Source organism: Sceloporus occidentalis, unplaced genomic scaffold (genome assembly GCF_023333645.1).
Source record: "Sceloporus occidentalis isolate IW3139 unplaced genomic scaffold, rSceOcc1.0.p SCAF_5, whole genome shotgun sequence".
NCBI lineage: Eukaryota > Metazoa > Chordata > Lepidosauria > Squamata > Phrynosomatidae > Sceloporus > Sceloporus occidentalis.
Window position 1 is genome coordinate 86,704,106 of NW_028316985.1, and position 22,263 is coordinate 86,726,368.

The 22,263-nt window shown below is 37.9% G+C and overlaps 1 protein-coding gene across 4 annotated transcripts in view; it reads right to left on the reverse strand.

The window, feature by feature from the left end:
• Positions 1–22,263, reverse strand: part of CACNA2D1 (calcium voltage-gated channel auxiliary subunit alpha2delta 1) — a 463,694-nt gene that overhangs the window by 51,298 nt on the left and 390,133 nt on the right. For 2 of the 4 annotated variants that reach the window (XM_089524630.1, XM_089524629.1), the window contains exons 13-20: positions 19,973–20,051; positions 18,640–18,689; positions 16,724–16,813; positions 13,852–13,920; positions 12,466–12,540; positions 11,689–11,763; positions 5,058–5,108; positions 974–1,045 (exon numbers count right to left, since the gene is read on the reverse strand). In XM_089524630.1, the coding sequence (XP_089380756.1) occupies positions 974–1,045; positions 5,058–5,108; positions 11,689–11,763; positions 12,466–12,540; positions 13,852–13,920; positions 16,724–16,813; positions 18,640–18,689; positions 19,973–20,051 (561 nt within the window). The remainder of the gene's footprint in view (positions 1–973; positions 1,046–5,057; positions 5,109–11,688; positions 11,764–12,465; positions 12,541–13,851; positions 13,921–16,723; positions 16,814–18,639; positions 18,690–19,972; positions 20,052–22,263) is intronic. The other 2 variants (XM_089524632.1, XM_089524631.1) reach the window with 1 other exon arrangement.

The following is a 22,263-nucleotide window of genomic DNA, read 5'->3' on the forward strand; positions in this document are numbered from 1 at the left end:
GGCTATGGAATTCTGGGAGTTGGAGTTTGTTGTGGGGCCCAGAGCAGAGCCTGGGCAGTTAAAGTGGTGCCAAACCGGGTTATTTCTCTAGTGTGGATGCAGCCCTGATGTGTCTGCGTATTTAACTGAAAACACACAGACAAGGTATGTTAAACAAAATGGCTGGAAACCTGTTTATGAAGGTATAAACATTGTAATAACAGTACTACACAGCTATCCACCCCCAACCTAACTCTCCTGAGCAGGGTGACCAGATATTCTCTTTTTCCTAGACATGTCCTACATTTCATGCCTGGGGACCATTTTGAGCCAAAAAACTTGTCCTTGTGTCATCCAGTGTCTCTAGCTCAACAATTTCTTTACTGCCCTGGATGCTTCAAAGGTCTATGGAGAAGATGGTCACTGACCATGTGGTAGCTTTTTCCCCCCTGATAGGTGTGGAACCCATCCAGCCTGTAGCCTGAACTGACAATCAACTGACCAGCATAAGGTTGCCCTTATGACATGGAACATTGCTGGGTGATTGCATAGCTGAATTACAGTTCGCCTTTCCCTTACGTGGGGGATCTGTTCTGGACCCCGCCGCGTAAAGGAAAAACTGTGTAAACTCAAGCCCCATTAGAAACAATGGGGTTCATTTTCGCGGCACATGCCCCATGGCTTCTTCTAGGGCGCGGGAGAAGTCTTTCCAGCATGGCTTCCAGCGTATGCTGGAAGCCACGTATGGCGCGCCCAAGTATGGCGGCCCAAGTATGGCGTGCCCGGATATGGCACACCCGCATATATTGTGGCTGTACTGTAATTGCTGGATGATAACAAACACCCAATGCCACTGATTTAATGCCTCTTCTCTAGTTGGTACTACCAAATAGTTTAAGCCAAAAGGAGCTGGATAGATCTTTCGGTTGTAGTTCCAGAAAGCAAAGAATCTGATGATCATACAATAAAAGAATAATTTATCAATAAAACTTGCCTCAACTTTAATATCATTTTCCAACTCTGCATCCAGAAAATCCAGTGTCACTGGCTCCTGAGATTTGGGATTCTGGAGAAGGTGTTAAACCAACAAATGATAAACACATGTCTCATTATTTTTCTCTCATGATCAAATTACTGAAAGGGGTTCAAATGCTATTTTTAAAACAAATGATACTCAAACACAGCAATTACTTACCTTTCTAATTCTCAGTGAATAAAAAAGCACAGTAAACAAACTAGAACTTGGATATTTTCTATAGGGATATCTCTAGGCTCCTCCCTTAAATCTAAAGCACTCTGCAAATCTTATGGACAGAAGATGCAGTTGAAAATCTAGACACAGCATTATATGATAAGGAGGAGGATAAGAAGGAAGATCAGAACAAAAGTTAATGGTTTCATAGCAAGTCTCCAGAGAAAAAAATCAGAGACTGCAAATTCTCTGATCAATTGATAGTCACAACCCAAGTAGATTCACTGATTTAATGGAACTTACATAAGAGTTGTTTTACAAAGTTCCATTGATTCAATGGATCCACTCTACTTGGAACTTACAATTTGATTTAGTCATCATAGTGTAGAGCAGCACAAATAGATAATTTTGAAATAAGAGGGGAAAGATGGGCAAATAGAAGAATCATAAGGGGAAATGGCATACTTTAATGCAGTCTAAAAGAGCTTCCTTTCAATGGCTTTTCCACCTCTACATCCAATCAAAATAGATTATAGAAACCTCCCTCCTACAGAGGTGGTTTGAAATGAACTTGTTATTGCCGACATTCCTCTTACACCTCCCTCTGGCTGATAAAACTATGAATTGCTTCAGCCCTCCAGACCTAAGCGATTCCTTTCTAATAACCAAAGACAGCAGGAAGGTAGGAGTACAAGTGAAAGTAATGTCAATTCATTCCCTCTACAACTATGTTTCAAGGAGCTTAAAGAGGTCAAGTAGACATTGCCCCTTGTGGAGGTAAATGTGTAAGGTTATTTATTTCAGTACTTAAGCACTAAAGGATGTAATTTTACCTCATGAGTCTGGTTTAATCCTATGATGAAGTGAAGCCCTTTTTGGGTGTTTTGCTTGTATGTTGCAAGCAGTGCATGAACAAGCAATGGGTCTGCTTGAGCTCCTTCCATTACTTATGTGACACATCTCCTTAAGATCCAAGCCGTATGGATCTGTGGAAGCCTAGGCACATAGTCCTCTTATATATTCCTATGCATATATGCTTTCACATATACATTGCAGACTGAGTATAAGCCTATGAATGTAGAGTTTCTATCTTCAGTTGTCCAGACTTAAATTGTGGAAAGCAAGAGAAAGGGGCATGTGCTTTCCGACAGAGGATTAGCTGCCCTGACACTCATAGAATATTTATTTCATATTTAAAGATCTAAAAGGTGTTTAAGCCATGCATAGATGAAGTGACAACAACAGAATCAATGTATGAGAAAGTGATCCTCCTTCTAGTATAATCTCAACACAGAATCAGCTAGAGGCTGATATAAGAAAATTGTATTCTTTTGGACCAGGTTTAGAAAGTATTTGATAGCTCCTTCATTTTTTTGGTTTGTTTTTAAATATTTGACTTTTTAGAAATAAATACACAAATAGTGTGAATGAATGGGAAAGGAAATTTTCCTTTGAATAATAAAAATATTCAAGTAACAATGAAATGAAGAAAACAGAATGAGTAATTTAAATTATAAAAGCAAATGGGCTACTGTAGCAAGCATTTGAATGTGCTCTTTTCTTACTCATTTGGACAAATAAATAAATATTCTTATTTACCTGGATCATGGAATAAATCAACTTTAGGCCAAACAATGATAAATGGAGTAGCAAACTTTTTAAACAAAAGACAATACTTTATCAATCAACGTCTAACTCTAGAAATGAAATCAAATAAAATTTAAATAATTAAGTGCTTACATGCAGTGGAATGGCTTTAGAAGGATCATACCCAGGCAGCATGCATGAAGGCATTGCTGTGGCATAAGAAGCATTGCAGTCCGTGTCCCATTCCAGTAAATAAAGCAAAAACAAAATCATACAAAGGCCATAAAATAATATCAGTGGGTCAGATTCAGACTTAGTTATACTTACAGTAGATCTATCAATGAGGTTTATGTTAGACACATGTAAAGATTCCTCATTGACTGCCCTGGTTCTCCTTTGTATGACTAAATCTGAATTCAACCCAATAAATAGTTTTAAATATTTTTTTAAAAATTATGGTTAAGTCACAGTGAAAGAGTCCCAAAGCTTAGGCAATAAATGAAAAGCACATAAATGAAAAATAATATAACATAAACTGAAGAATTTAACCTTGTGGTGTATTTCTAGAAAAACACACATAAATGGATTGCCTAGCAAACAATCCACTAGGAAATTTTCCTGCACAAGCCCATCATTTTTGTCCCTTTAGATGGTTATTATTGAAGGGGGGATTTTCATTCTCTGCTTCTTGTGCATCAGAAGTTCCCCTTTGGATCGTGGTCTATAGAAATGTTACAAATATGGATAATTATTAATTAAAGGGCATAAAGATGAAATAACAATGAACTACCATGATAGGGAATTACCCTGCTCATGTCTTATTCATGTTAATGTGGCTTGTACAAGAGAACTTGCTGGTGAATTGCTTCTTGGGGTTCACATATGAGAGTCAATGCCTCCTTTCCAATGGTTTTGCCTTGATTGTATCTGCCATTTGTCAGAATTTGATGTGCAGGTTTAATCTCCCATATTTTTACTTGCATATTCGTGTATCTGGCCTATACTTTTTACTTTGGTTTGTATGTCTTAATGATGACCAGGAATACAGCAAGTGCATAACTCTGACAATGTTGATATCACATGAAGCTAAAAGAATTTAAAAATAAAGTCATGCATCTTAAACAAAGGTATGTTGAGTTTTTCCAAGCTTTAGGCTTCATTAACTGTTCCTCTCCCATTTTGTTGAGCTGCCTTTATACAGCAGTGTAAAATGATTTCAACTTCTAAGTACCCTACAGCTGCAGTCATGAAACATGACCAAAGAAGTAATGGTACAATGCCACACAACAGCACAGCTAATAATGGAAGTGGGCCACTAGAAGAAAAGCAACCAAGCAAGCTAAACACAAAGCTATACTACCACAAAGGGAATATTGTTTTAGTTAATGAGGGAAAGATGAAGGACAGAAGGAGTGCCAAAACTGGTGCAGTAACATAAAAATGAAAATTTAAAACTCAATTGGGTATTCTTTGGGGGTGAGTAAGGGATCTGTACACTTATTTTTCTTTAAAGGTTGATATTTGTCTTCTTTGCTGAATGTGGAAGCAAGCATTTGTGGCTCTTGATGGACAACTTTATATTCAAATAAGTGTTTGTGTTGCCCATTACAGTACTTTTGTGTTGTACTGCTACTCAGACCCAGTGTGGCATAGTGGTTTGAGAGTTGGACTATGACTCTGGAAATGAGGGTTTGATTCCCAGCTTGATATGGGACCTACTGGGTGGCCTTGGGAAAGCCACATGCTCTCACCCTCGGGAGCAAGCAATGGCAAACCTTCTCTGAACAAATTTTGCCAAGGAAAGCCCATGATAGGTTCACCTTAGGGTCACCTTAATCCAGAAACTACTTGAGGACACACAACAACAAACAACAGTGCTCATTAGACACACTGCTTCAATTACACATCATGCACTATTTTCTGGCTTGAGCACGTAAAACAATAAGGACTTAAAATTGTAGAAAACTATCAACTGGTGGTGTAAACTTGGCAAGTGGAGCTCTTCTGGGGCTTCATATTGACAATGACATAAATCTAGAATGGGTAATCTCCTGCCTTGCATTCAAAACACTGGGAATTGTGACTATGGCACAAACTTAATTCTCTGTTAATAGCAACACACCATTACTTAAAGCATCTTCCACAAGCTTCCAACACTAATTTTGCAAGCTTCATGCTTTAGAAGCTGTTTAATAAACAGCCTAGTTAGCCCCCGCAAAGCTAAACAGAAGCTCTATAATTTCAGCTTCAGCTCTATGCATCTTTGAACACACTAACAGTCACCTCCAGCCATAGTTACCTGGACATAGGGTCTCCTTTTTCTAATTTTGGGTATGCCCAGACCAATGTGCTAAAGTGATAAAACAGCATTGATTCATATTTTCACATCATTAGGACAGCTACCTGTCAATGTACTATGCTCCTGTTATTTTTTTGTCAAAAGCATAAGGCTTCTAATCAAAGTTTCTTTGGACTATAGCTCCCAGAATCCCCTAGTAATTAGCCATGCATGTAATCCAAAAAGTAACTATTTAAGTTCTGGTTCAGTCATACACTTTGTACATAAATTTACTCATTACAGTAAATTTGATCAATCTTTTATGGACCAGCTGTCTGCCTACCCTCATGGAATTATTGGCTGCATGATGGAACAGAAATAGTCTAGTCATTTAATTAGAATTAATTAGGGCTGGTAACTATGTGATGCTCCAGATATTGTTGGTCAGCATCTCCCAGCAGCCTTATCCAGCAGAGCCAATGGTGAAATTTGGACGTTGCAGTTCAGCAATATCTGGAGGCTGCATGGTTAATACGCCTGGTGTAGAATGAACATTTTTAAACCACTATTGAGTCATTCTAGGTTGGATTACTAAATCCATGTAAAGAGAGAGTCATATACTTATCACTGACTTGATACAAGGACTTGCATGCACAATTAGGTGGTGGGTGAAGAGTTTCCCTTCTCCTACTCTCATGACAAGATGCTGATTATCATAAAAGAAACATGTCTGCTTTGTAAGGGGCCTGTTCCAGATTGCCATGTACATAAGTGCTGATAGTGGCATACACATGAATTACTCTATTGCTTACTAAAAGTTTTGTTTAGTTTAATATCACACACAACACTAGAGTTGCAGCTAACATTGGACAAATGGCACAATGGCTCACATACCACCACCATTTATTTCATTTAGGAACACCATATTGCATCATGTGCTTGTTTTAAAACTATGTTTCATGTAACTCAAGAAAGGCTTGATCAAAAAGAAGAAGTTAGTTTTTAAAATAAATCTATGTGCATATCGACACCTATGGCTCCACTAATACTAATCCCACATGTGCACTACCTCATTTTGCATTTGAAACAAGAAAACAACTTTGGGCGTAGCAGAAGCTCGGTTTACAATACAGTCAGCCCTCCATAAACATATATAAATTCCAAAAAAACAAACCCTGATTTTGCCATTTTATATAAGGGGCATCGCTTTACTACACCATTGTATTTAACAGAACCTGAGCACCCACCTTTTTTTCTATTGGAACCAAATCCTAGTGGATACCAAGGGCACCCTACTATGCCAACTGTTCTTACATCAGTCTGAGCAGCAAGCATTCCAAGAGTTTTTTAAAAATACCAAATCAAGTACTTATGAACATTTGATGCATTATGACATTTTGACATTTTTTTGACACTGTAATATCCTAATCTTAAAAAGAGCTAAGTTTAATTTTGTGCACAGGGCTTGTCCATGCTTTTTGTAGCCAGAGGTACTTCAGCAAGTATTGCTGACAAATTCAGTTTAATCGTTCGAGTAATCTCACAAGGAACCAATATAAATGTCTGTGTATGGGCTGCTGGGTAAAGCACAGTGGGGTAATTTCTCAAGACACCTATGGGAATTTCAGGGAGTCATGAAGAAAACTGAAGCTGGGTTATCTGGGAATGACTGCTACATGTAAGGGGCTATAAATTGCATCTTGTACCAGTTTTGAACAAGAAGATTTTCAGAAAGGAAAGAATGCAGAAGGTGCTGAGAAGAAGGAAGTCTTGAACACCCTCACCTTTCCAAATGAAAACAAGTAGCTATTTTTGTTTGCTTGTTTATATCTATAATATGATTTCTGCTAGAGAAGATAAAGACATTGGGAATTAGTATATTAGATGACACCTGAGTGACTGACTACAATTAAAATGGTAGCCTGCAAGAGGAAATGGAGCATGATGGATAATTTTCTGGGGATGTACCTTAGCTTTAGAAGCCGTTCTTACATCAGTCTGAGCAGCAAGCATTCCAACAGTGACAAACACTCAGAACCATATTTAATACCCAGTTTAATTGTTCTGTGAGAAACACACACAAAAAAGATAATATCATTGAGGTAGGTTTTTTTAAAGGATTTTGGGATTTTTAAAAAAGACACCCCTTTAGTTGGGAACACCCTTTAGAAAAAATCATCTACAACAAAGGCTCAGAAATCCCTAAAGTAAAACGCAATCCAATAGGCTACATGTCCCAAAGCAATTAATATTTTGAAAGGAATGTCACAGTACCCAAAGTGATAGCATAAAAGCTTTCCTGCACCATACCCTTGTGTTTTTAAAGCATTCTTCCAATCCATAAATCCTATTCAAGGCTTGCTATTTTATCCTTACCTGTTTCCCTGAAACAGATTCAAGCCAAAAATCCAGTTCTGAATTCCAGCTATGGCAGACATACTGCATGAAGGGGACTTACATAAGTGTTGATTTCCCATGTTCCCATTGATTCTGTGAATTTACTCTAGATGAGACTAGCAGTTGGATTTAGTCTTATAGGAATATATTGCAGCTCAGGAATGTGAAACTGGTTCTTAAGTATCAAGAGAACTGTGCTGTGTTAGCACAGCTCTCCTCTCATATTAAAAGCCACAATCCAGGACAGAACTGAACTCAATGGGCATCTAAGGTCTGTTTCTTTTCTTCTCTTCTAGTCCCAAAGAGCTACTTGCCCTTCAGAGTATTAAGTAGAAGAGTATTGACACCAACTGCAGAACAGGAAGCAGGAAGACAGCATGGTTGCTTGTTGAATAACAATTATTTGCCAGACTGGAATTCTTATAACAGTCTCAACGTATTGCCAAGCATGGCCAATGTGTGGCAAAATGCTGTCATTACATAATTAACTGCATGATGCTCAGTTGACTTTAACTGGGTCCCACAGCAGTTGTGACAAACAGCTGAATGTAAAATATATCAAGGGCCAAGTCCTTTGGTTTACATGGATCCACCATTTTTTATATCTGTGTTTTAAAACTGGGCTGTCCCCAGTTGTGGCTTTTCTGTGTAGCAATCCGTCTGTTTGTACAAACTGCCATTTGCATAAACACATGGACTACTGAATACAAAAAAATGTGCAGTTCCATGCATATATTTTCTGTGCAAAAAAAAAAAAAAAGATTTTATAGAAGTCAGTGTATTTCACCAAAAGCACATGTTTTGTGTCCCAAGATATATTTTCTGCACATATATAACTGTATGTATGTTGGGGAAATAAATTTTCCCTAGTGACGTTCCCAAAGACATATAGGGCTCAAAATGCACAGAGACTTTTGTATTCTCAAAAAGTAAAGAAAAACTGCTAAAATTATTTGTTCTTACATCTGAGAATAAATGTGCAAGTAACACTGAGCACAGGGAGGTAGCCAGGATTTTAGGAAGGGGGGTGTCCAGACCAAATGCCACCATTATAATGGGGCTTAGGCACGGCAGCGCAGCAGCATCACCATTCATTTTTCTAATGGAAGGGGGGGTCCGGACCCCAAGAAACCCCCTCTTTGCTACATCCTTGCTGAGCAGAGTAGAACGGGGAGAAAAAAAATCTTATCTGTTGGCCAAAAGACAATAATAAAAAGACAAGGTGATAAAAAATGTAAATAGAAACACTTTGATTAAAGTTTATGAACACGGTGGGTGGAGTGTAGCATATTCCCTTTCATGCTTAAACAAGAAGTCACAGTACTGTTTTCATAGTACCAAATTCATAATCAATTTTGATATTGGCATAAGGAAAGATTATCTGGCTGGACATACCAAGCATGAGAAAAGTAGTACTCATTAGAAAACATGCCATCAGAAGAAAATATTACTATGCCTCTCATAGTAAATCATTTTTATACAGTCTCTAAACTGATGAGTAGGGATGGAAAGAATATTTTCACAAATGCTCAAAAAATGGTCAGAAAACATGGTTTTTGAGTAGTGAATCTAGGACTGGCAAGAATCTTCAGTATTCAGAACATATTCTGAGCAAAAATCACATGTGGTGGTTTTGTATAAAGACAACATTTTATGTGGAAGAAATTATATTTCTTTACAGAAAATGATTTCCTTTGCAGAAAAAAAAATGTTGCAATTGGGAACACTCAATGAAAATTTCACATCATTCACAGGAAACAGCATTTTCTGTGCAGGAAATATATCTGTGTAGAAATATCAACAGAATGTTGTTTCCAGTGCAGGAAATAATATTCAGCATTATGTGAATTTTGCACAAAATTAGTGTGGAATTGTGAATAAGCAACAAAAACCCTATGATAACTTTCCAAGATTTTCTCACATAGGGAAGAAAATTACTTACTGATGCCTTGAAGAAGAATCTTAGTGAAGAATTATATCCTTATGGATGCAGACATTTTTATGGGTATATACTATGGAAATATACACGTTTTGTATGCATTTTCATTTCCACACCTCCCAAACACATTGCAAGCCTTGGCAATGTATGGATTTATGAGGCAAGATACACACTGTCCTCTTTCTGGTCTTGGGAGTTGTGAAATGGAAAATGTAGGGTCATTCAGATAGTAATGTGAACCTAACACATTCTTTCTCATTCTTATGTTTTGTTTATGTGTATATGGAATGAGTACATAGTGTCTAGCTATGAAAACTGTGGACTTGAAATCAAGGTCTTTTAGAGCAATGGTATATGGATGGTGGTTGGAGCTTTGGACAATGACTCTGGAAACCAGAGTTTGAATCCTTGCTCAGTCATGGAAACTCATTAGGTGGCCATGGGCAAATCAGACTCTCTCAGCCTTAGGAAAACGAAAAGACAAACACACTAATCTTGCCAAGAAAATCTCATGATAGATTTGCCTTAGATCACCATAAATCAGAAATTACATGAAGGCACACAGTAACAACAAACCATCACTCTTGGGGCATTCTATGGAAACAAGGAACATCTTCCTTTATACAGTACATCCAAGTTGGGTGAAATTGTCTTACCAGGAAAACTTGTTGCCCTGAAGGTATTCACCAAAACAGCACATACTCTTGTATCACATTTCACAAACTCTTTTCAGTACTATTTTAAAATGTTGCTTCAGTAATGGGCCTGAATCAGTTTTGACCAACACAAAATGTCAATAAGCTAAGGAAATATATGACTGTCTTTTCTTTTTTTATCTCAATAGATGATTTAAAGTGATTTGCATGATCAAACCACTTCTGATTATTCTTTACCTTAAAAAGCCCTGTGAAATTCATGTGGTTGCCATAGGTTGACAGGTAACTTGCAGGCTCATAAAACGCACACATATGTATACTCTTTATATTAGCAGGCTGGTGATTTGTATACTTGATTGTCTATGCAGTGCCATGCCCCATATTATTCAATGGCAGGCTGTGCACATGGATACACTGATGTGGATGCACCCACACCACTGCCATTTAGTAATATGGGTTGTGACCATCTACATTTTTTGTCATCTGTGGGAGGGACGTGGGACTGAACCCTCATGGATGGGAACGGTCCACTATATGTATATGTATTACATTAGTATTATTTAGTATCAATTGATTTAATGCATCTAACACCTCCTTTTTTTTTCTTTTACAGTACTGATTCCACACAGATTTGGCTACTGAGACACTAGCACTGTAGTAGGTTTGGGGTTTATTATAGTTTGCAAAATCAGATAACAAACAATTATTGCCACATCTGTTGGCTTCATTGGTGTCCTATGAAAACTTGTTAATATCCAGCAGTAACTTAACGGATGTGAACAACAGACAAATTTTTTATTGGTAAGCAAGTTGCCTTCCTGGGAATAACTACTGCCATTACTAATCTTCCTATTAAACCTCCCAGGAACTTGCAGCTACTAAAATGCTGCATATTCTGCAGTGAGACCTCATATAAGACAAAGGATATATGTCATGATTGTTCACTTATAACAAAAATCACATATAATAACCAGGGACGTAGCCATGATTTTAGGAAGGGGGGGGGGGTCCAGACTAAGTGCCACCATTATAATGGGGCTTGGGCATGGTGGCGCAGCAGCATGCACCATTCATTTTTCTAATGGAAGGGGGGGTCCGGACCCCAAGACCCCCCCCTCCTTGGCTACATCCCTGTAATAATGAATGCTATACTTTTTATCTGAAAGAATGTTTCTCTAGGCATTTCTAGGTCCTCCAGTGGGATTCTATGGAATGTTCCACCAGATGTTGAGCACAGGATTATGTTGCAGGACCCAGAAATGTCTAGAGAGAACTCCTCATCCCCCATGTAACTGAAAATGCATCACATGAGGTCCTACTCTCTTATCTTAGATCCATATCCTAGTGGATGAATTTATGTATTGATTAATAGATCATGTTACTTCATAGTTAGCAAATCATATAACAATTTATATGTTATGATATATGAACTAGGTATATAGTTACTAGGTATATAGTTACTAGGAACACAATCTGAAAACTACTGCTTTGTATCTGTGAGCCACATTTTTATCTGTAAGCCACCTTGGGTCCCTCCTCGGAGAAAGGCGGAATACAAATGAAAATAAATAAATAAATAAACATAAGCAACGCTCCTGGCTTGGTTCAATTTTTATTCAATGCAACTGCAGTGATTTAAAAATCAGAAGATGCTACATACCTTTGGCTGAAGATTTGGATGAAGCAATACATAACCATTGGGGTCAATTGCGAAATAATAACCATTTGGACACAGCTGTAAGAACAAAAGAAATGCAACTGGATTGCCTTTTTCATCACATCAATGTCAAAAGATACGGAATACCTTTTTTCCAATAACAGTAGCTTTAATATGTGCTAATTCAAACAGAAATGGTAGTTTCTGTTGGAAAAGAGAGAACACCGAGATTCCGTGAAAGGGAAAATATTTTAAATTCTGTTTTTTGCGTTGTAAATTTAATTATCGAGAATATGGCTGAGCAAACCTAGTAAATGAACCTAGACATTAATTTATGGTTCAGGTAGTGTAAATAATTACACCGATCAATTATACTTTGACACACTTCGTGGATAGGTTAATCCGAATCACAACAAAAGTTGTTTATATATCTAATCTGCAGTACAGGGTGTGTTGCAGGGATGAGGACAGGGAACGATAGGTCAGTTTGCGTACTAACATCTTCTGCTTTCAAAGAAGTGGAACTCAGCCACAGCTGACACGTCAGCTACAGCAGATTAGACAATTCATGGAAAACACTTGATATTTGCTTATAGGAAATTAGAAATCTCCTGGAAGTATCCACATAGGGGAAATGACAGAGTTTGAAGGGCAAGCAGTCTTTTGACTTCTAGCCAGAGGAACAGTAGATAGAATAGAAGAAACACTTGAACAGATTTCAAGTTTATCAAAAGTTAAAAGTAGGCAATATGGCAAAGGTATATGGGGATAGAGACTTACTGTAAACCGTGGAGTCAGTTTTTTTATTTCTTCCAGTGACACATCAACCCCCATTACTCCAAGTATGAGTTGGTTCTAGGGAAGAATTAGAAATGGATATTGGTTTTCAGAAGACTGGAGAATTGTTTCAGTGGAAATGTAATAGGTAAACCTGACCTCTTACCAATAGTGTTAAAGTTAGGAATGACAGACCATATATCCATATATTATTTATACATAAATTCACCTATAAACTCATGATAGTTTCAGCAATTTTTCAAGAATGTGCATGGATATTTTTTTATGCACAGTATTTGATATTGTTTAGAAATGTTGGAAGTCTTATATCACTCACTCACTCACACACACACACACACACAGAGAGAGAGAGAGAGAGAGAAACTAAATATTAGAGTGTAAAAAAGGTATGAACACATACATTAACAGAGAATTTCTCATTTGCATTTTACCTCTTTGGATTTTTTTAAATGATGCATCTGTCAAGTCTAACAAAGTGTTTAATATAATAATATAATATATAATAATTAATTAAGTATTAAACAACATGTGAAGTCGAAGGTTTTCATGACTGGCATCCATAGATTTTTTGTGGGGTTTTTTTGGGCTATGAGGCCATATTCTAGAAGAGTTTATTCCTGATGTTTTGCCAGCAGCTGTGGCTGGCATATTCAGAGGGGGAAAAAGCCAGAAAAGTCAACAGTAGCAGAACATGTTATAAAACATCCTGGACATAAAATGCTGTTTGAAAACACTGAAATTCTGGGTGCCAACAACTATCAGGTCAGAATGCACAGGGAAGCCAGTGAAATCCATAAACACCTGGAAAATTTCCACAGGAAAGAAAAGACTCTTAAAGTAAACAAAGTTTGGCTACCAGTCCTGAAGAACACCTAAATCAGGACCCAGCAAATATAAATGGAAACCACCCAGGATGAGGGGGATTCCCAGCAGACAATGGATCATTAAGTAAATGGACACCCTGAGGCCTTGCCATTCATCACCAGAACAATGCACAGATGAACATGCAAATCACCTCTTCTCAACCAACAGTATATATACCCCACTCTCTTCCATCCCAGCATTCTCTGAAGATGCCAGCCACAGCTGCTGGTGAAACATCAGGAATAAACTCTTCTAGAACATGGCATCATGCGTGTGTGTGTGTGTGAGAGAGAGAGAGAGAGAGAGAGAGACAACAAAATCTTTACAAGTGTTTTTATTAACCTAACTTGCATGCTGTTTTAGGTCTCTCAGTATTGTGTCAGAGAACATTTGGGTCCTGTTAAAGAGAGCAGGACTAACCTAGTTTGAATTCAAATTATTCAATTTTCTTGGCTTGTAAATAAGGTGATTTTATTTTCCCCCAGTATTAGCTTGTTGACTTACCTGTCTGTCATTTTGGTCAACTGTCAGATTGAAGACAGGAAGGGTTCCAGAAATGACTAAGCCAAGTTCCTACAAAATAAAAATAAAGAGAATAGTCTGTACTTCATTACAGAACGTACTCTCTGTGTATGCATATGTAAGGAGAAAACATTAATTGAAATGTAATTATACATGTCAAAACAGTTTTCTAAAATAGGAGTTAAATGTGGAACATTCTGAACAAATTGCATGTAGAAAAAGGTATTTGTTGATTAAACTGTTTTGTTTTGTTTTTAAAAAATTGACACCATGCTTTTGAGGTCTAAACCCCCTCAACAAAAGACATAGAAGCCTATCACATTTTAAAATAAACTGACTTACCCTTGCTGCGTTGAAGTCTAATACAGGATGCAGTAGGGTATTATCGCAGGGAAAATGCTGCTGATGCTGCCACCTGAGTACATCCCACCTAAAACCTGGCTACAAGCCGCGCTCAGATGGCTGATTTGCAAAGTCGGGAGCTTCGTGACATTGCAAATCGGCCAGCTAAGGGCGGAATCTAGCTTGAATTTAGGCAGGATGCAGTCGGGCAGTGGCATCGGCAGCATTTTCCCTGCAATAATACCTGACTGCATCCTGAAATAGACTTCAATGCGGCAGGGTAAGTCGGCTTATTTAAAAATGGGATAAGCTCCATAAACTCAACAGACACATAATATGAATTTCGGCTATGAAAACAATAGCACTGATCCAGTGACTTTGAAGTATTGATGAATATGCACATGTACAGAGAATTCCTTATCTTTTATTAACTGGGAACACATTAAAAAACAACCCAAACTATCAAAAACAACAACATTCTCAAAGTAAAACCTACGTTTCTTGAAGTAAAAGGAGTTTACTGCCACATTCATATTCCAAATAGCATGCATGGTTTGTGATCTAGTATCCATTAATTCTGGGGTCAGGATACTGTGCCTGCCTCCAGAAACAATAAGTGGACCTTGAAGTTTTATTGGGGAAACATCTGAGCCCCAACTCTTTTTGGCAGTGGCTTCTATTCACTTTTAAAGGAGATGTTCCTCCTACTACAACTGTCTAAAAGCTTATCCCAACAGACATAAAACAGTTACAGTCTCAACAGTGAAGCTAAATGGTCCAGCTAAACTGCACCCACTGTCTAGGCTTCAGGAATGGAATTTTTTTCTGCTTCAGATAGAAGCAATTGAGTTCCTTAGGCCACTACTATGGGATGCCCCGGGATGTGATGAGTTCCTGGCTTGTGTGGGTGTGATTCTTTAACAGGTACTGAGACTCAGACTCATATCTGGTGCCATTGAACTAATACATTTGCTCGGCACTCTTGAAGCACACCTAGGTTAAAGAAGAAAATGTGCTTCAGGTAGAATTGTAATGTATATGTGGGGATGGGAACAGGTGGGTTGACAGCATACTGGGTTTGATTTTAAAACCTTAGATCCTCTTCAGTGAAGCAGTGCTTAAAGAAGAAAAGTAAAGTATTTTAATGGCAGGTACTGTATCTCTAGCACATTTACAAGAATGGATGATTTTAATATTAATCAAATTTTAATATATCTCCTCTGTGCTCTAACATAGGCATGTAATTCCTTTGTAAAATAAATATGAAATAAGTCCAAATTCCTTTTTAATTTTTAAAAAATTAAACAGTACAATGGTTACATAATTATTTACTTTTGTTTTTATTTAATTGCCTAATCCACAGCCTTCCTCCTCTCCCTGCATATTCTTGTTTTAGTGCTGTCTTTTAAGAACAGGATGTGTAGGAAGATATGAACTTTCTCTGTGACATTTCCAGTAAGTACCTCATCAGCAACCAAGAAAGGGTGGTCAATGAACTTGGGAGCAATGACAGAAAAGACTCAGCCACTTTGACAAGGACATAAAGGACTGATTACAGTTTCTTTGAAAAAAATAAATATTACAGTATATTGTAATCCTAACAGGAAAAGGTGGAACTCCAAATGGTTATATGGGCACAAGTATATGTCTTGCTGTACATGTATGACAATAAGGTTTTGAAATGTGCCCATCAAGGTTATCTCCAAGTAGAAATACTTCCAATAACAATGTTGCATATCTGTAGCTTGTAGTTTCCTGCACAGATCTCTATGGTGTGTGTGTGTGTGTGTGTGTGTGTGTGTGTGTGTGTGTGTTGGTGGTGGTGAGCTAAGCAGCTGAGAAAATGCTGTGATCAGGGCAGCTAAACAAAAACTTCTTGGCCAAAATCCTGTTCAGGGATCAGATGAAAGCAAGGTTACTGACTTCGTGTGTAAAATCACAGTGTCTATAAAGTTTAGTCAAACAGCTTAGCAAATAAAGAGTTTTCATAACTGAGGCCAAAGCAGATAAAAATGGCCTTGAAGAGAATATGTCTCATAATCAACATTGTGCTCACATTCTAGAAAAAAAGGACTATGTGGTGACTGGAAACATTCCCTCCTCTGATCCAGAATCCCCTAGCCCAATATCAAGAAGTCATCATGTACAAAATGGCACAGGGATGGAAATGTACTCTGCTGTAGCTGCTCATGGATACTTCCCCCACTCTTATTTCATGTTTTTGGCTTCACTGAAAGCAGTCAACATGCTTCCTCTTTTGTTTCATATGTGTTAGGCTTAACTACTACAGAGAGAACCAGAGCTGAAGCTTGATACAACTTAAGCTTCCATATCACGATGTTCGTATGTGGATACATTAACAGTCATAAAAAAAAGCTCTCCTAGTGTTTTGCAAAAGTCACATGGATGTGATCACTATTTTTTTCCCACTGCTACATTTTCAAGAACTTGATATAAAAACATCAACTTCATTTTGAAAATATACTTTAACACACGCCAGTGTGCATCATACCAGAGCATCCAAGTAAACATTGGTCCACTGGACTTGTTTGGCTTTTTTCCCAGCCAAAACCATGGGTCTCCCCAAAACATCCAAGTATTCCTGTCAGAGAAAACAAATATGTTGTTAGCCAGTCAGTCATTAAGAAATAGTGTGCTGCTGATTTTTAAACACTAAAATAAAATTTCCATTGGGAAGCTATGCTTTCCTCCCTAAGTCTCTCTCTCATTGTCCACCAGCTCTTCTCTTTTATTCCTCCTCGGCAGGCAGGCAGACAGGGATCTGAGGTCAAAGAAGGAGGTATCTTGTCAGGGGTATCCACTTTTCAAATTTTCTTTTAACTTATACTGTAACCTACTGAGACAGTGGGGAATCCATAAATCATATTAAATGCAAGCAATTTCCAGATGGCTTTTCAAATTAGGCCAAAAGCTGCTAGAGCCATAGCATCCTCACAATTGTTATAGGAGATTGCATTTCAAACATTTTAATATCATGATTTCCCTAAATTTACTCTGCCCCGTATTCCTACAACCCCCCAGTGGACTTCCTCTCCCAGTGAACAAAGCATTTTTGTGAACATCAGCCTTGTCCTTCTGTGCCTAGAGTGGGGCACTGACCCGACATCAGCATTTGAAGATATCCCATCTAAACTTAACCAGCCAGCAAGAAAAGAGATGGGAATGAAAAAAAGCTTCAATGGCCAGAAACACGCACTTGTTCCCTTTCTCATCAGACGTTTATGGTTAAGCATAGTCATTTGAGGTCAGTGCAGTGTAATCTTGTGCTGCTAGAAGGAAAGGGTGTCTGACTTGATCTGAAACAAAGCCTAAAATTTAATGTCTCTTGTCTTGTAGTCCCGGGGGGGGGGGGTGTTGCATTCTAAATGTGAAAATCAATGGTCTGGAGACTTGATTTTCCCTGAGATGTAAGAGTTTTATGTTTTGTGGGGAAAATATAGGCATATTTTATGTTCTTAAGTAGGATATCAAATAATTCTGGCTGAGGAATGCACAGTTTCTTACAATGTGATCACTATCCACACCCTGTTCTGGCTATATCACCAAGGATGGTGAAGTTTTGTACGTTATAGGAGCAACATATGTTGCATTCACAGTCATGTGTCTTCCATACCACTTCTTTAAAGGACATTTCAGAACAGACAAAAGAAGTATGTCTTTATACAATTCATGTTCAATATGAAGTCTTAATTAATATTGCATAACAACAGCCAGTGACTCTGATGGATTTCTGGAAAGTATTATGAGTACTAAGAAATGGAAGATGAACCTACTGAAGTTCTCAAACTTTTTACATCCTTTAAATATACGTGTGGATGTTGTGTTTCCCCCCCCAGTTCTACACAGTTTATGAATTTTGTTTGTTTAGTTTGTGTGTTTTCATTCACACATTCATGCATATTCATATTTAAGTATTTTATAAGGATATAACTCTCCTTTCTTGGTCAGAGGCTCCAAGCACCTTTGTTGCCTCCAGGATAGAAAAAGTTTGGGAAGAGGAGGAGGATGGGGGATCAGGACTTCCAAGTCTCCAGCTCCTCTTGAGCAATTCTCCCTCCCTGGGGTCCTGCCCCATAGGTTGAAAACACTGTACTAATGAATATGAGCAGAAAACAGAAGTGTACAGCTGCTATACCAATTGTAGTATCTGATCTTCTCAAGGAGCCTGGCGGGACACTATTGGGAGCCAGCACGCTGAGCTTGTTGGGTCTAATCTGACAAAGATATCTTTACATTGCTTGAATAATTCCTCTGTATAACAAAGATATGTAAACATCTTTGCTGCAAAGGCACATCCATGCAATCCGTCCCAGACAATCCTGTCATCTAAATTCCTACAAGGAACTTTCATTCAATGGGTATGACTTTGGAATCTGACTGCTGTTTTATACATTGTTGCTTAAGTACCTGTGTGTTTATTCTTATGGCACCAATGGAAGGAATTTCATAATAGTAACCTGAAAAATAACAGAGAAAACAGAATTAGCAATTTTCCTGCAATGTTATCCTCTACATGTTAGCACCAGTGAGATACATACAGCTATACAAGTGGGAGGAATGATTTGGAATTTTTGCATCACTGTTGTCCTCCAGGTAGGAAGGACAAAATACAAATTAAAACAGATTAAGAGAGCATATAGATTCCAATAAGAAGAATTCTAAAGGCCTTGGCAGAGTTCAGAATCACATGTACCATAATTAGCATGAAATCTGCTTTACTGTGTGAAGGTACCAGACCACTGTCCATTAGTTGATCTTACCACTAGTCAAATGGAGGAAATTTCCACCTACCACCAATTTCCTCCCCTAGTCCCCTGAGATGGCCTGTTCTGCTCATTCTGATCTAACCTGCTGCCTTGGACACACTGAAGGATCTTATCTCCTCAGACACTCTGAAGAAGAATTCAAATGATAGCCCATTCAGAAGGGATCAATCTTGTCTTTTATCTTGAGCCAGCCCTGGAGCATGAATACTAGTATCATGAAGGTAAGCTAATCCTAAGTGAGTGTTACTATTTGATTTCTGATATCTTTCCCAGTGTTTCAACAATTTATTGAAATGCTTAATACATTTTTTGTGTGTTTAAATTATTCGCTATTTGTTAAATGTTGCATTGTTTACTTTAATTTATTGATTTAATTTAATCGATTTTATTTGAACCTGAGATGATACAGGGCAGGATAGAAATACTTTTTCTTTCTTTCTTTCTTTCTTTCTTTTTTAAAATGAATCTCCACATTTCTCTCCATTACTTGGTGTGCTCTCTAATATTTTCAGAATTCTACAGTGTAGAATTTCATATTTTGCACAGATTGCCTCAGAATTTGATTCCATTTCTTCATTATTGCCTTGCTCCTCATCTCCCCAAAATTATCAATTTATCAACTGATCAAACACTTAAAAATATTGGTAGCCCTTAAAATACTGGTAGCCCTTCCAGAAAAATGTGATTATATGTATCACTACATGTGGAGGACTACACCGAATACATATGAGGACTACATATGAATATAGCCTCAATTCTTCAATACTGAAGAGAAGTGGAACGCAGGGAACCAGAGAAAAAATAGGAGAATGAAACTATGGAAATGTTCTCACATGTAATCAATGTATAGGCTGTTCTTTTTCTCCCAACCCCTTCAGATTTGTTTCTCACCTGGTCTAAAACAAATGAAGAAATCCAGATGGCATGGGACTGTAATGTCATGATTTTAAAAAAGTACTACAAATTCACAGTACCTTTATTTGCACAGGCCATCCATTGTATGGGTCCCTTGTCATAATTATGTTGACCAACAGAAAATGTAAATACACGGACCTAGGAAAATTCAAAAGAGGTTGAGTCAGCATTGTCATATTACAGGCATCATTTAAAGGCAAAAGAGCATAAAAAAGAGCAAATGACTGAACCAGCTGTTCACCAGTAGATTATCATGTGTGTGTGTTTTCCCACTTTCAATTGTTTACACTATTATAACATAACCAAAATTCCATCACTGGGCACTATGTTTTCCCAATCCCAATCATTTTCTAAGGAAGCAGAGAACATAACATCTCATGAGTGCTCTTGCCTAACTGAAGCTCAAAAGTAAATTATGCAGTTAAAATACTGACTCAGTATCAAGTTTTAATATCAGAGGGCCATAGAAACTCCTTTTTTTGGTTATATGATCTAAAAACCTCTGCTTTAAAAAATGACAGCAGGGAGGATGGTACCTAAAATATGTAGTGTCAAGTTTCTAATACTCATGTTGTTTTATTCTCATACCAAGTCTACCCAGAAAAACCCATAATATAATTGAAAGCAGTGTGGTTGCAGCCTTTTCTGTAAGATTGTTGCAGAAGGTGTCTGTTCCTGTATGAATCCATTTTTTCAACCAAGCTATTAAATTAAAACACTTCATGATTCAAGAAAGAGAACTATTGTTAGATAAGCCGAGGAGGGAGGAAAGATGTTTGTAAAACCCTAAGGCCTTTTACTTGACACAGACACAAGCAACATCTCCTACGACAAAAATTAAGAACAATAGTCCCAAGTGGAAAGTGACCATGACATCAAAAACTATTTGCACATTCCCAACTGCGATAACCAACTGCCAAGCTGGACAACATTCAACATTTTGAAATGGCTACAAGAGAGGTTTAAAGATTCAAATATAATTGTTAATGAATGTGAAAAATTCAGATTAAGCCACAAGAATAATAGAATCATAGAATCATAGAGTTGGAAGAGACCACAGGGGCCATCCAGTCCAACCCCCTGCCATGCAGGAAATCACAATCAAAGCATCCCCGACAGATGGCCATCCAGCCTCTGCTTGAAGACCTCCAAGGAAGGAGACTCCACTACACTCCGAGGGAGTTTGTTCCACTGTCGAACAGCCCTTACTGTCAGGAAGTTCCTCCTAATGTTGAGGTGGAATCTCTTTTCCTGTGTCAATCCAGCTGACAAAAACTGTGTCAATCCAGCTATTTTGTTTAGCTGTGACACATCTGACACCTATTTATGCATCTCATACAACTCAAATTGTTGAGCCATTTGCTAATATGGAGAGATGGGCTAAAGCAGAATAAGAAGGGGAGGATATAAGAGTATGTACTTAAGCAAAGCTACAGTAGTTCAACTCTTGGATAGAGTAAAGTTGCAGATTTAGGGTATTACTGAAAGAGCAGCAAATAGTTAATAAAGCTTTGTTATTATTGTACTCTTAGTGTCAAGAAAAGGTTGGCTGTTTTTTGGTTTTTCCTTACATAGCAAACTAACATGAAACACTTTGACACTACCTAGTTATAGTGCTATGATTCCATTTCAATTGCCATGCCTGTGACCTATGAAGTCTGGGTTTTGCAGTTTGATGAGCCACTGCAGCTCTCTGACAGAGAATTATAAATACCCCTCTCTAAATGACAAACCCCAGGATTCTACAGGATTTTGCAATGGCAGTTAAAGTTGACTCATAGCAACACAATCCTACACAGTGAAAAGGGCCCTGAGTTACTTTAGTACCGAGGAGGGAAGAAAGATGTTTGTAAAACCCTGAGGCCTTTTACTGGACACAGACACATGCAAGTGCCAGAGAGAGATGGTGGGTGGTTAAGTGTTCTGCTTCAGAGAGTAAAATAAAATGGGCCCTTGGTATCCACTAGGGGTCCAGGACTGCTTGGGATACCAAAATCTATGAATGCTCAAGCTCCATTAAATACAATGCCATAGTAAAATTGTGTGTCACATATAAAATGGTAAAATCAAGGTTTGTGTGTCTTATATAAAATGCTAAAATCAAGCCATGGATAGTTGAGTCTGCAGACAAAGAATCTGTGTATACAGAGGGCTGACTGTATCTTAAACCAGTCCTGTTAAAGGTATAGATGGGGTGGTGGACAGGATAAGAGTTCTAGTGTGTGTGTGTTTGTGTTTGTGTCTGAGAGGCATAGCCAGATGGAAAATGTATTTGATAGCCAGCAACAGTACATCTTTATAACCAAATTTCCAGTTCTGTATACTTGGCCACAATTTGGTGGACCCCTTA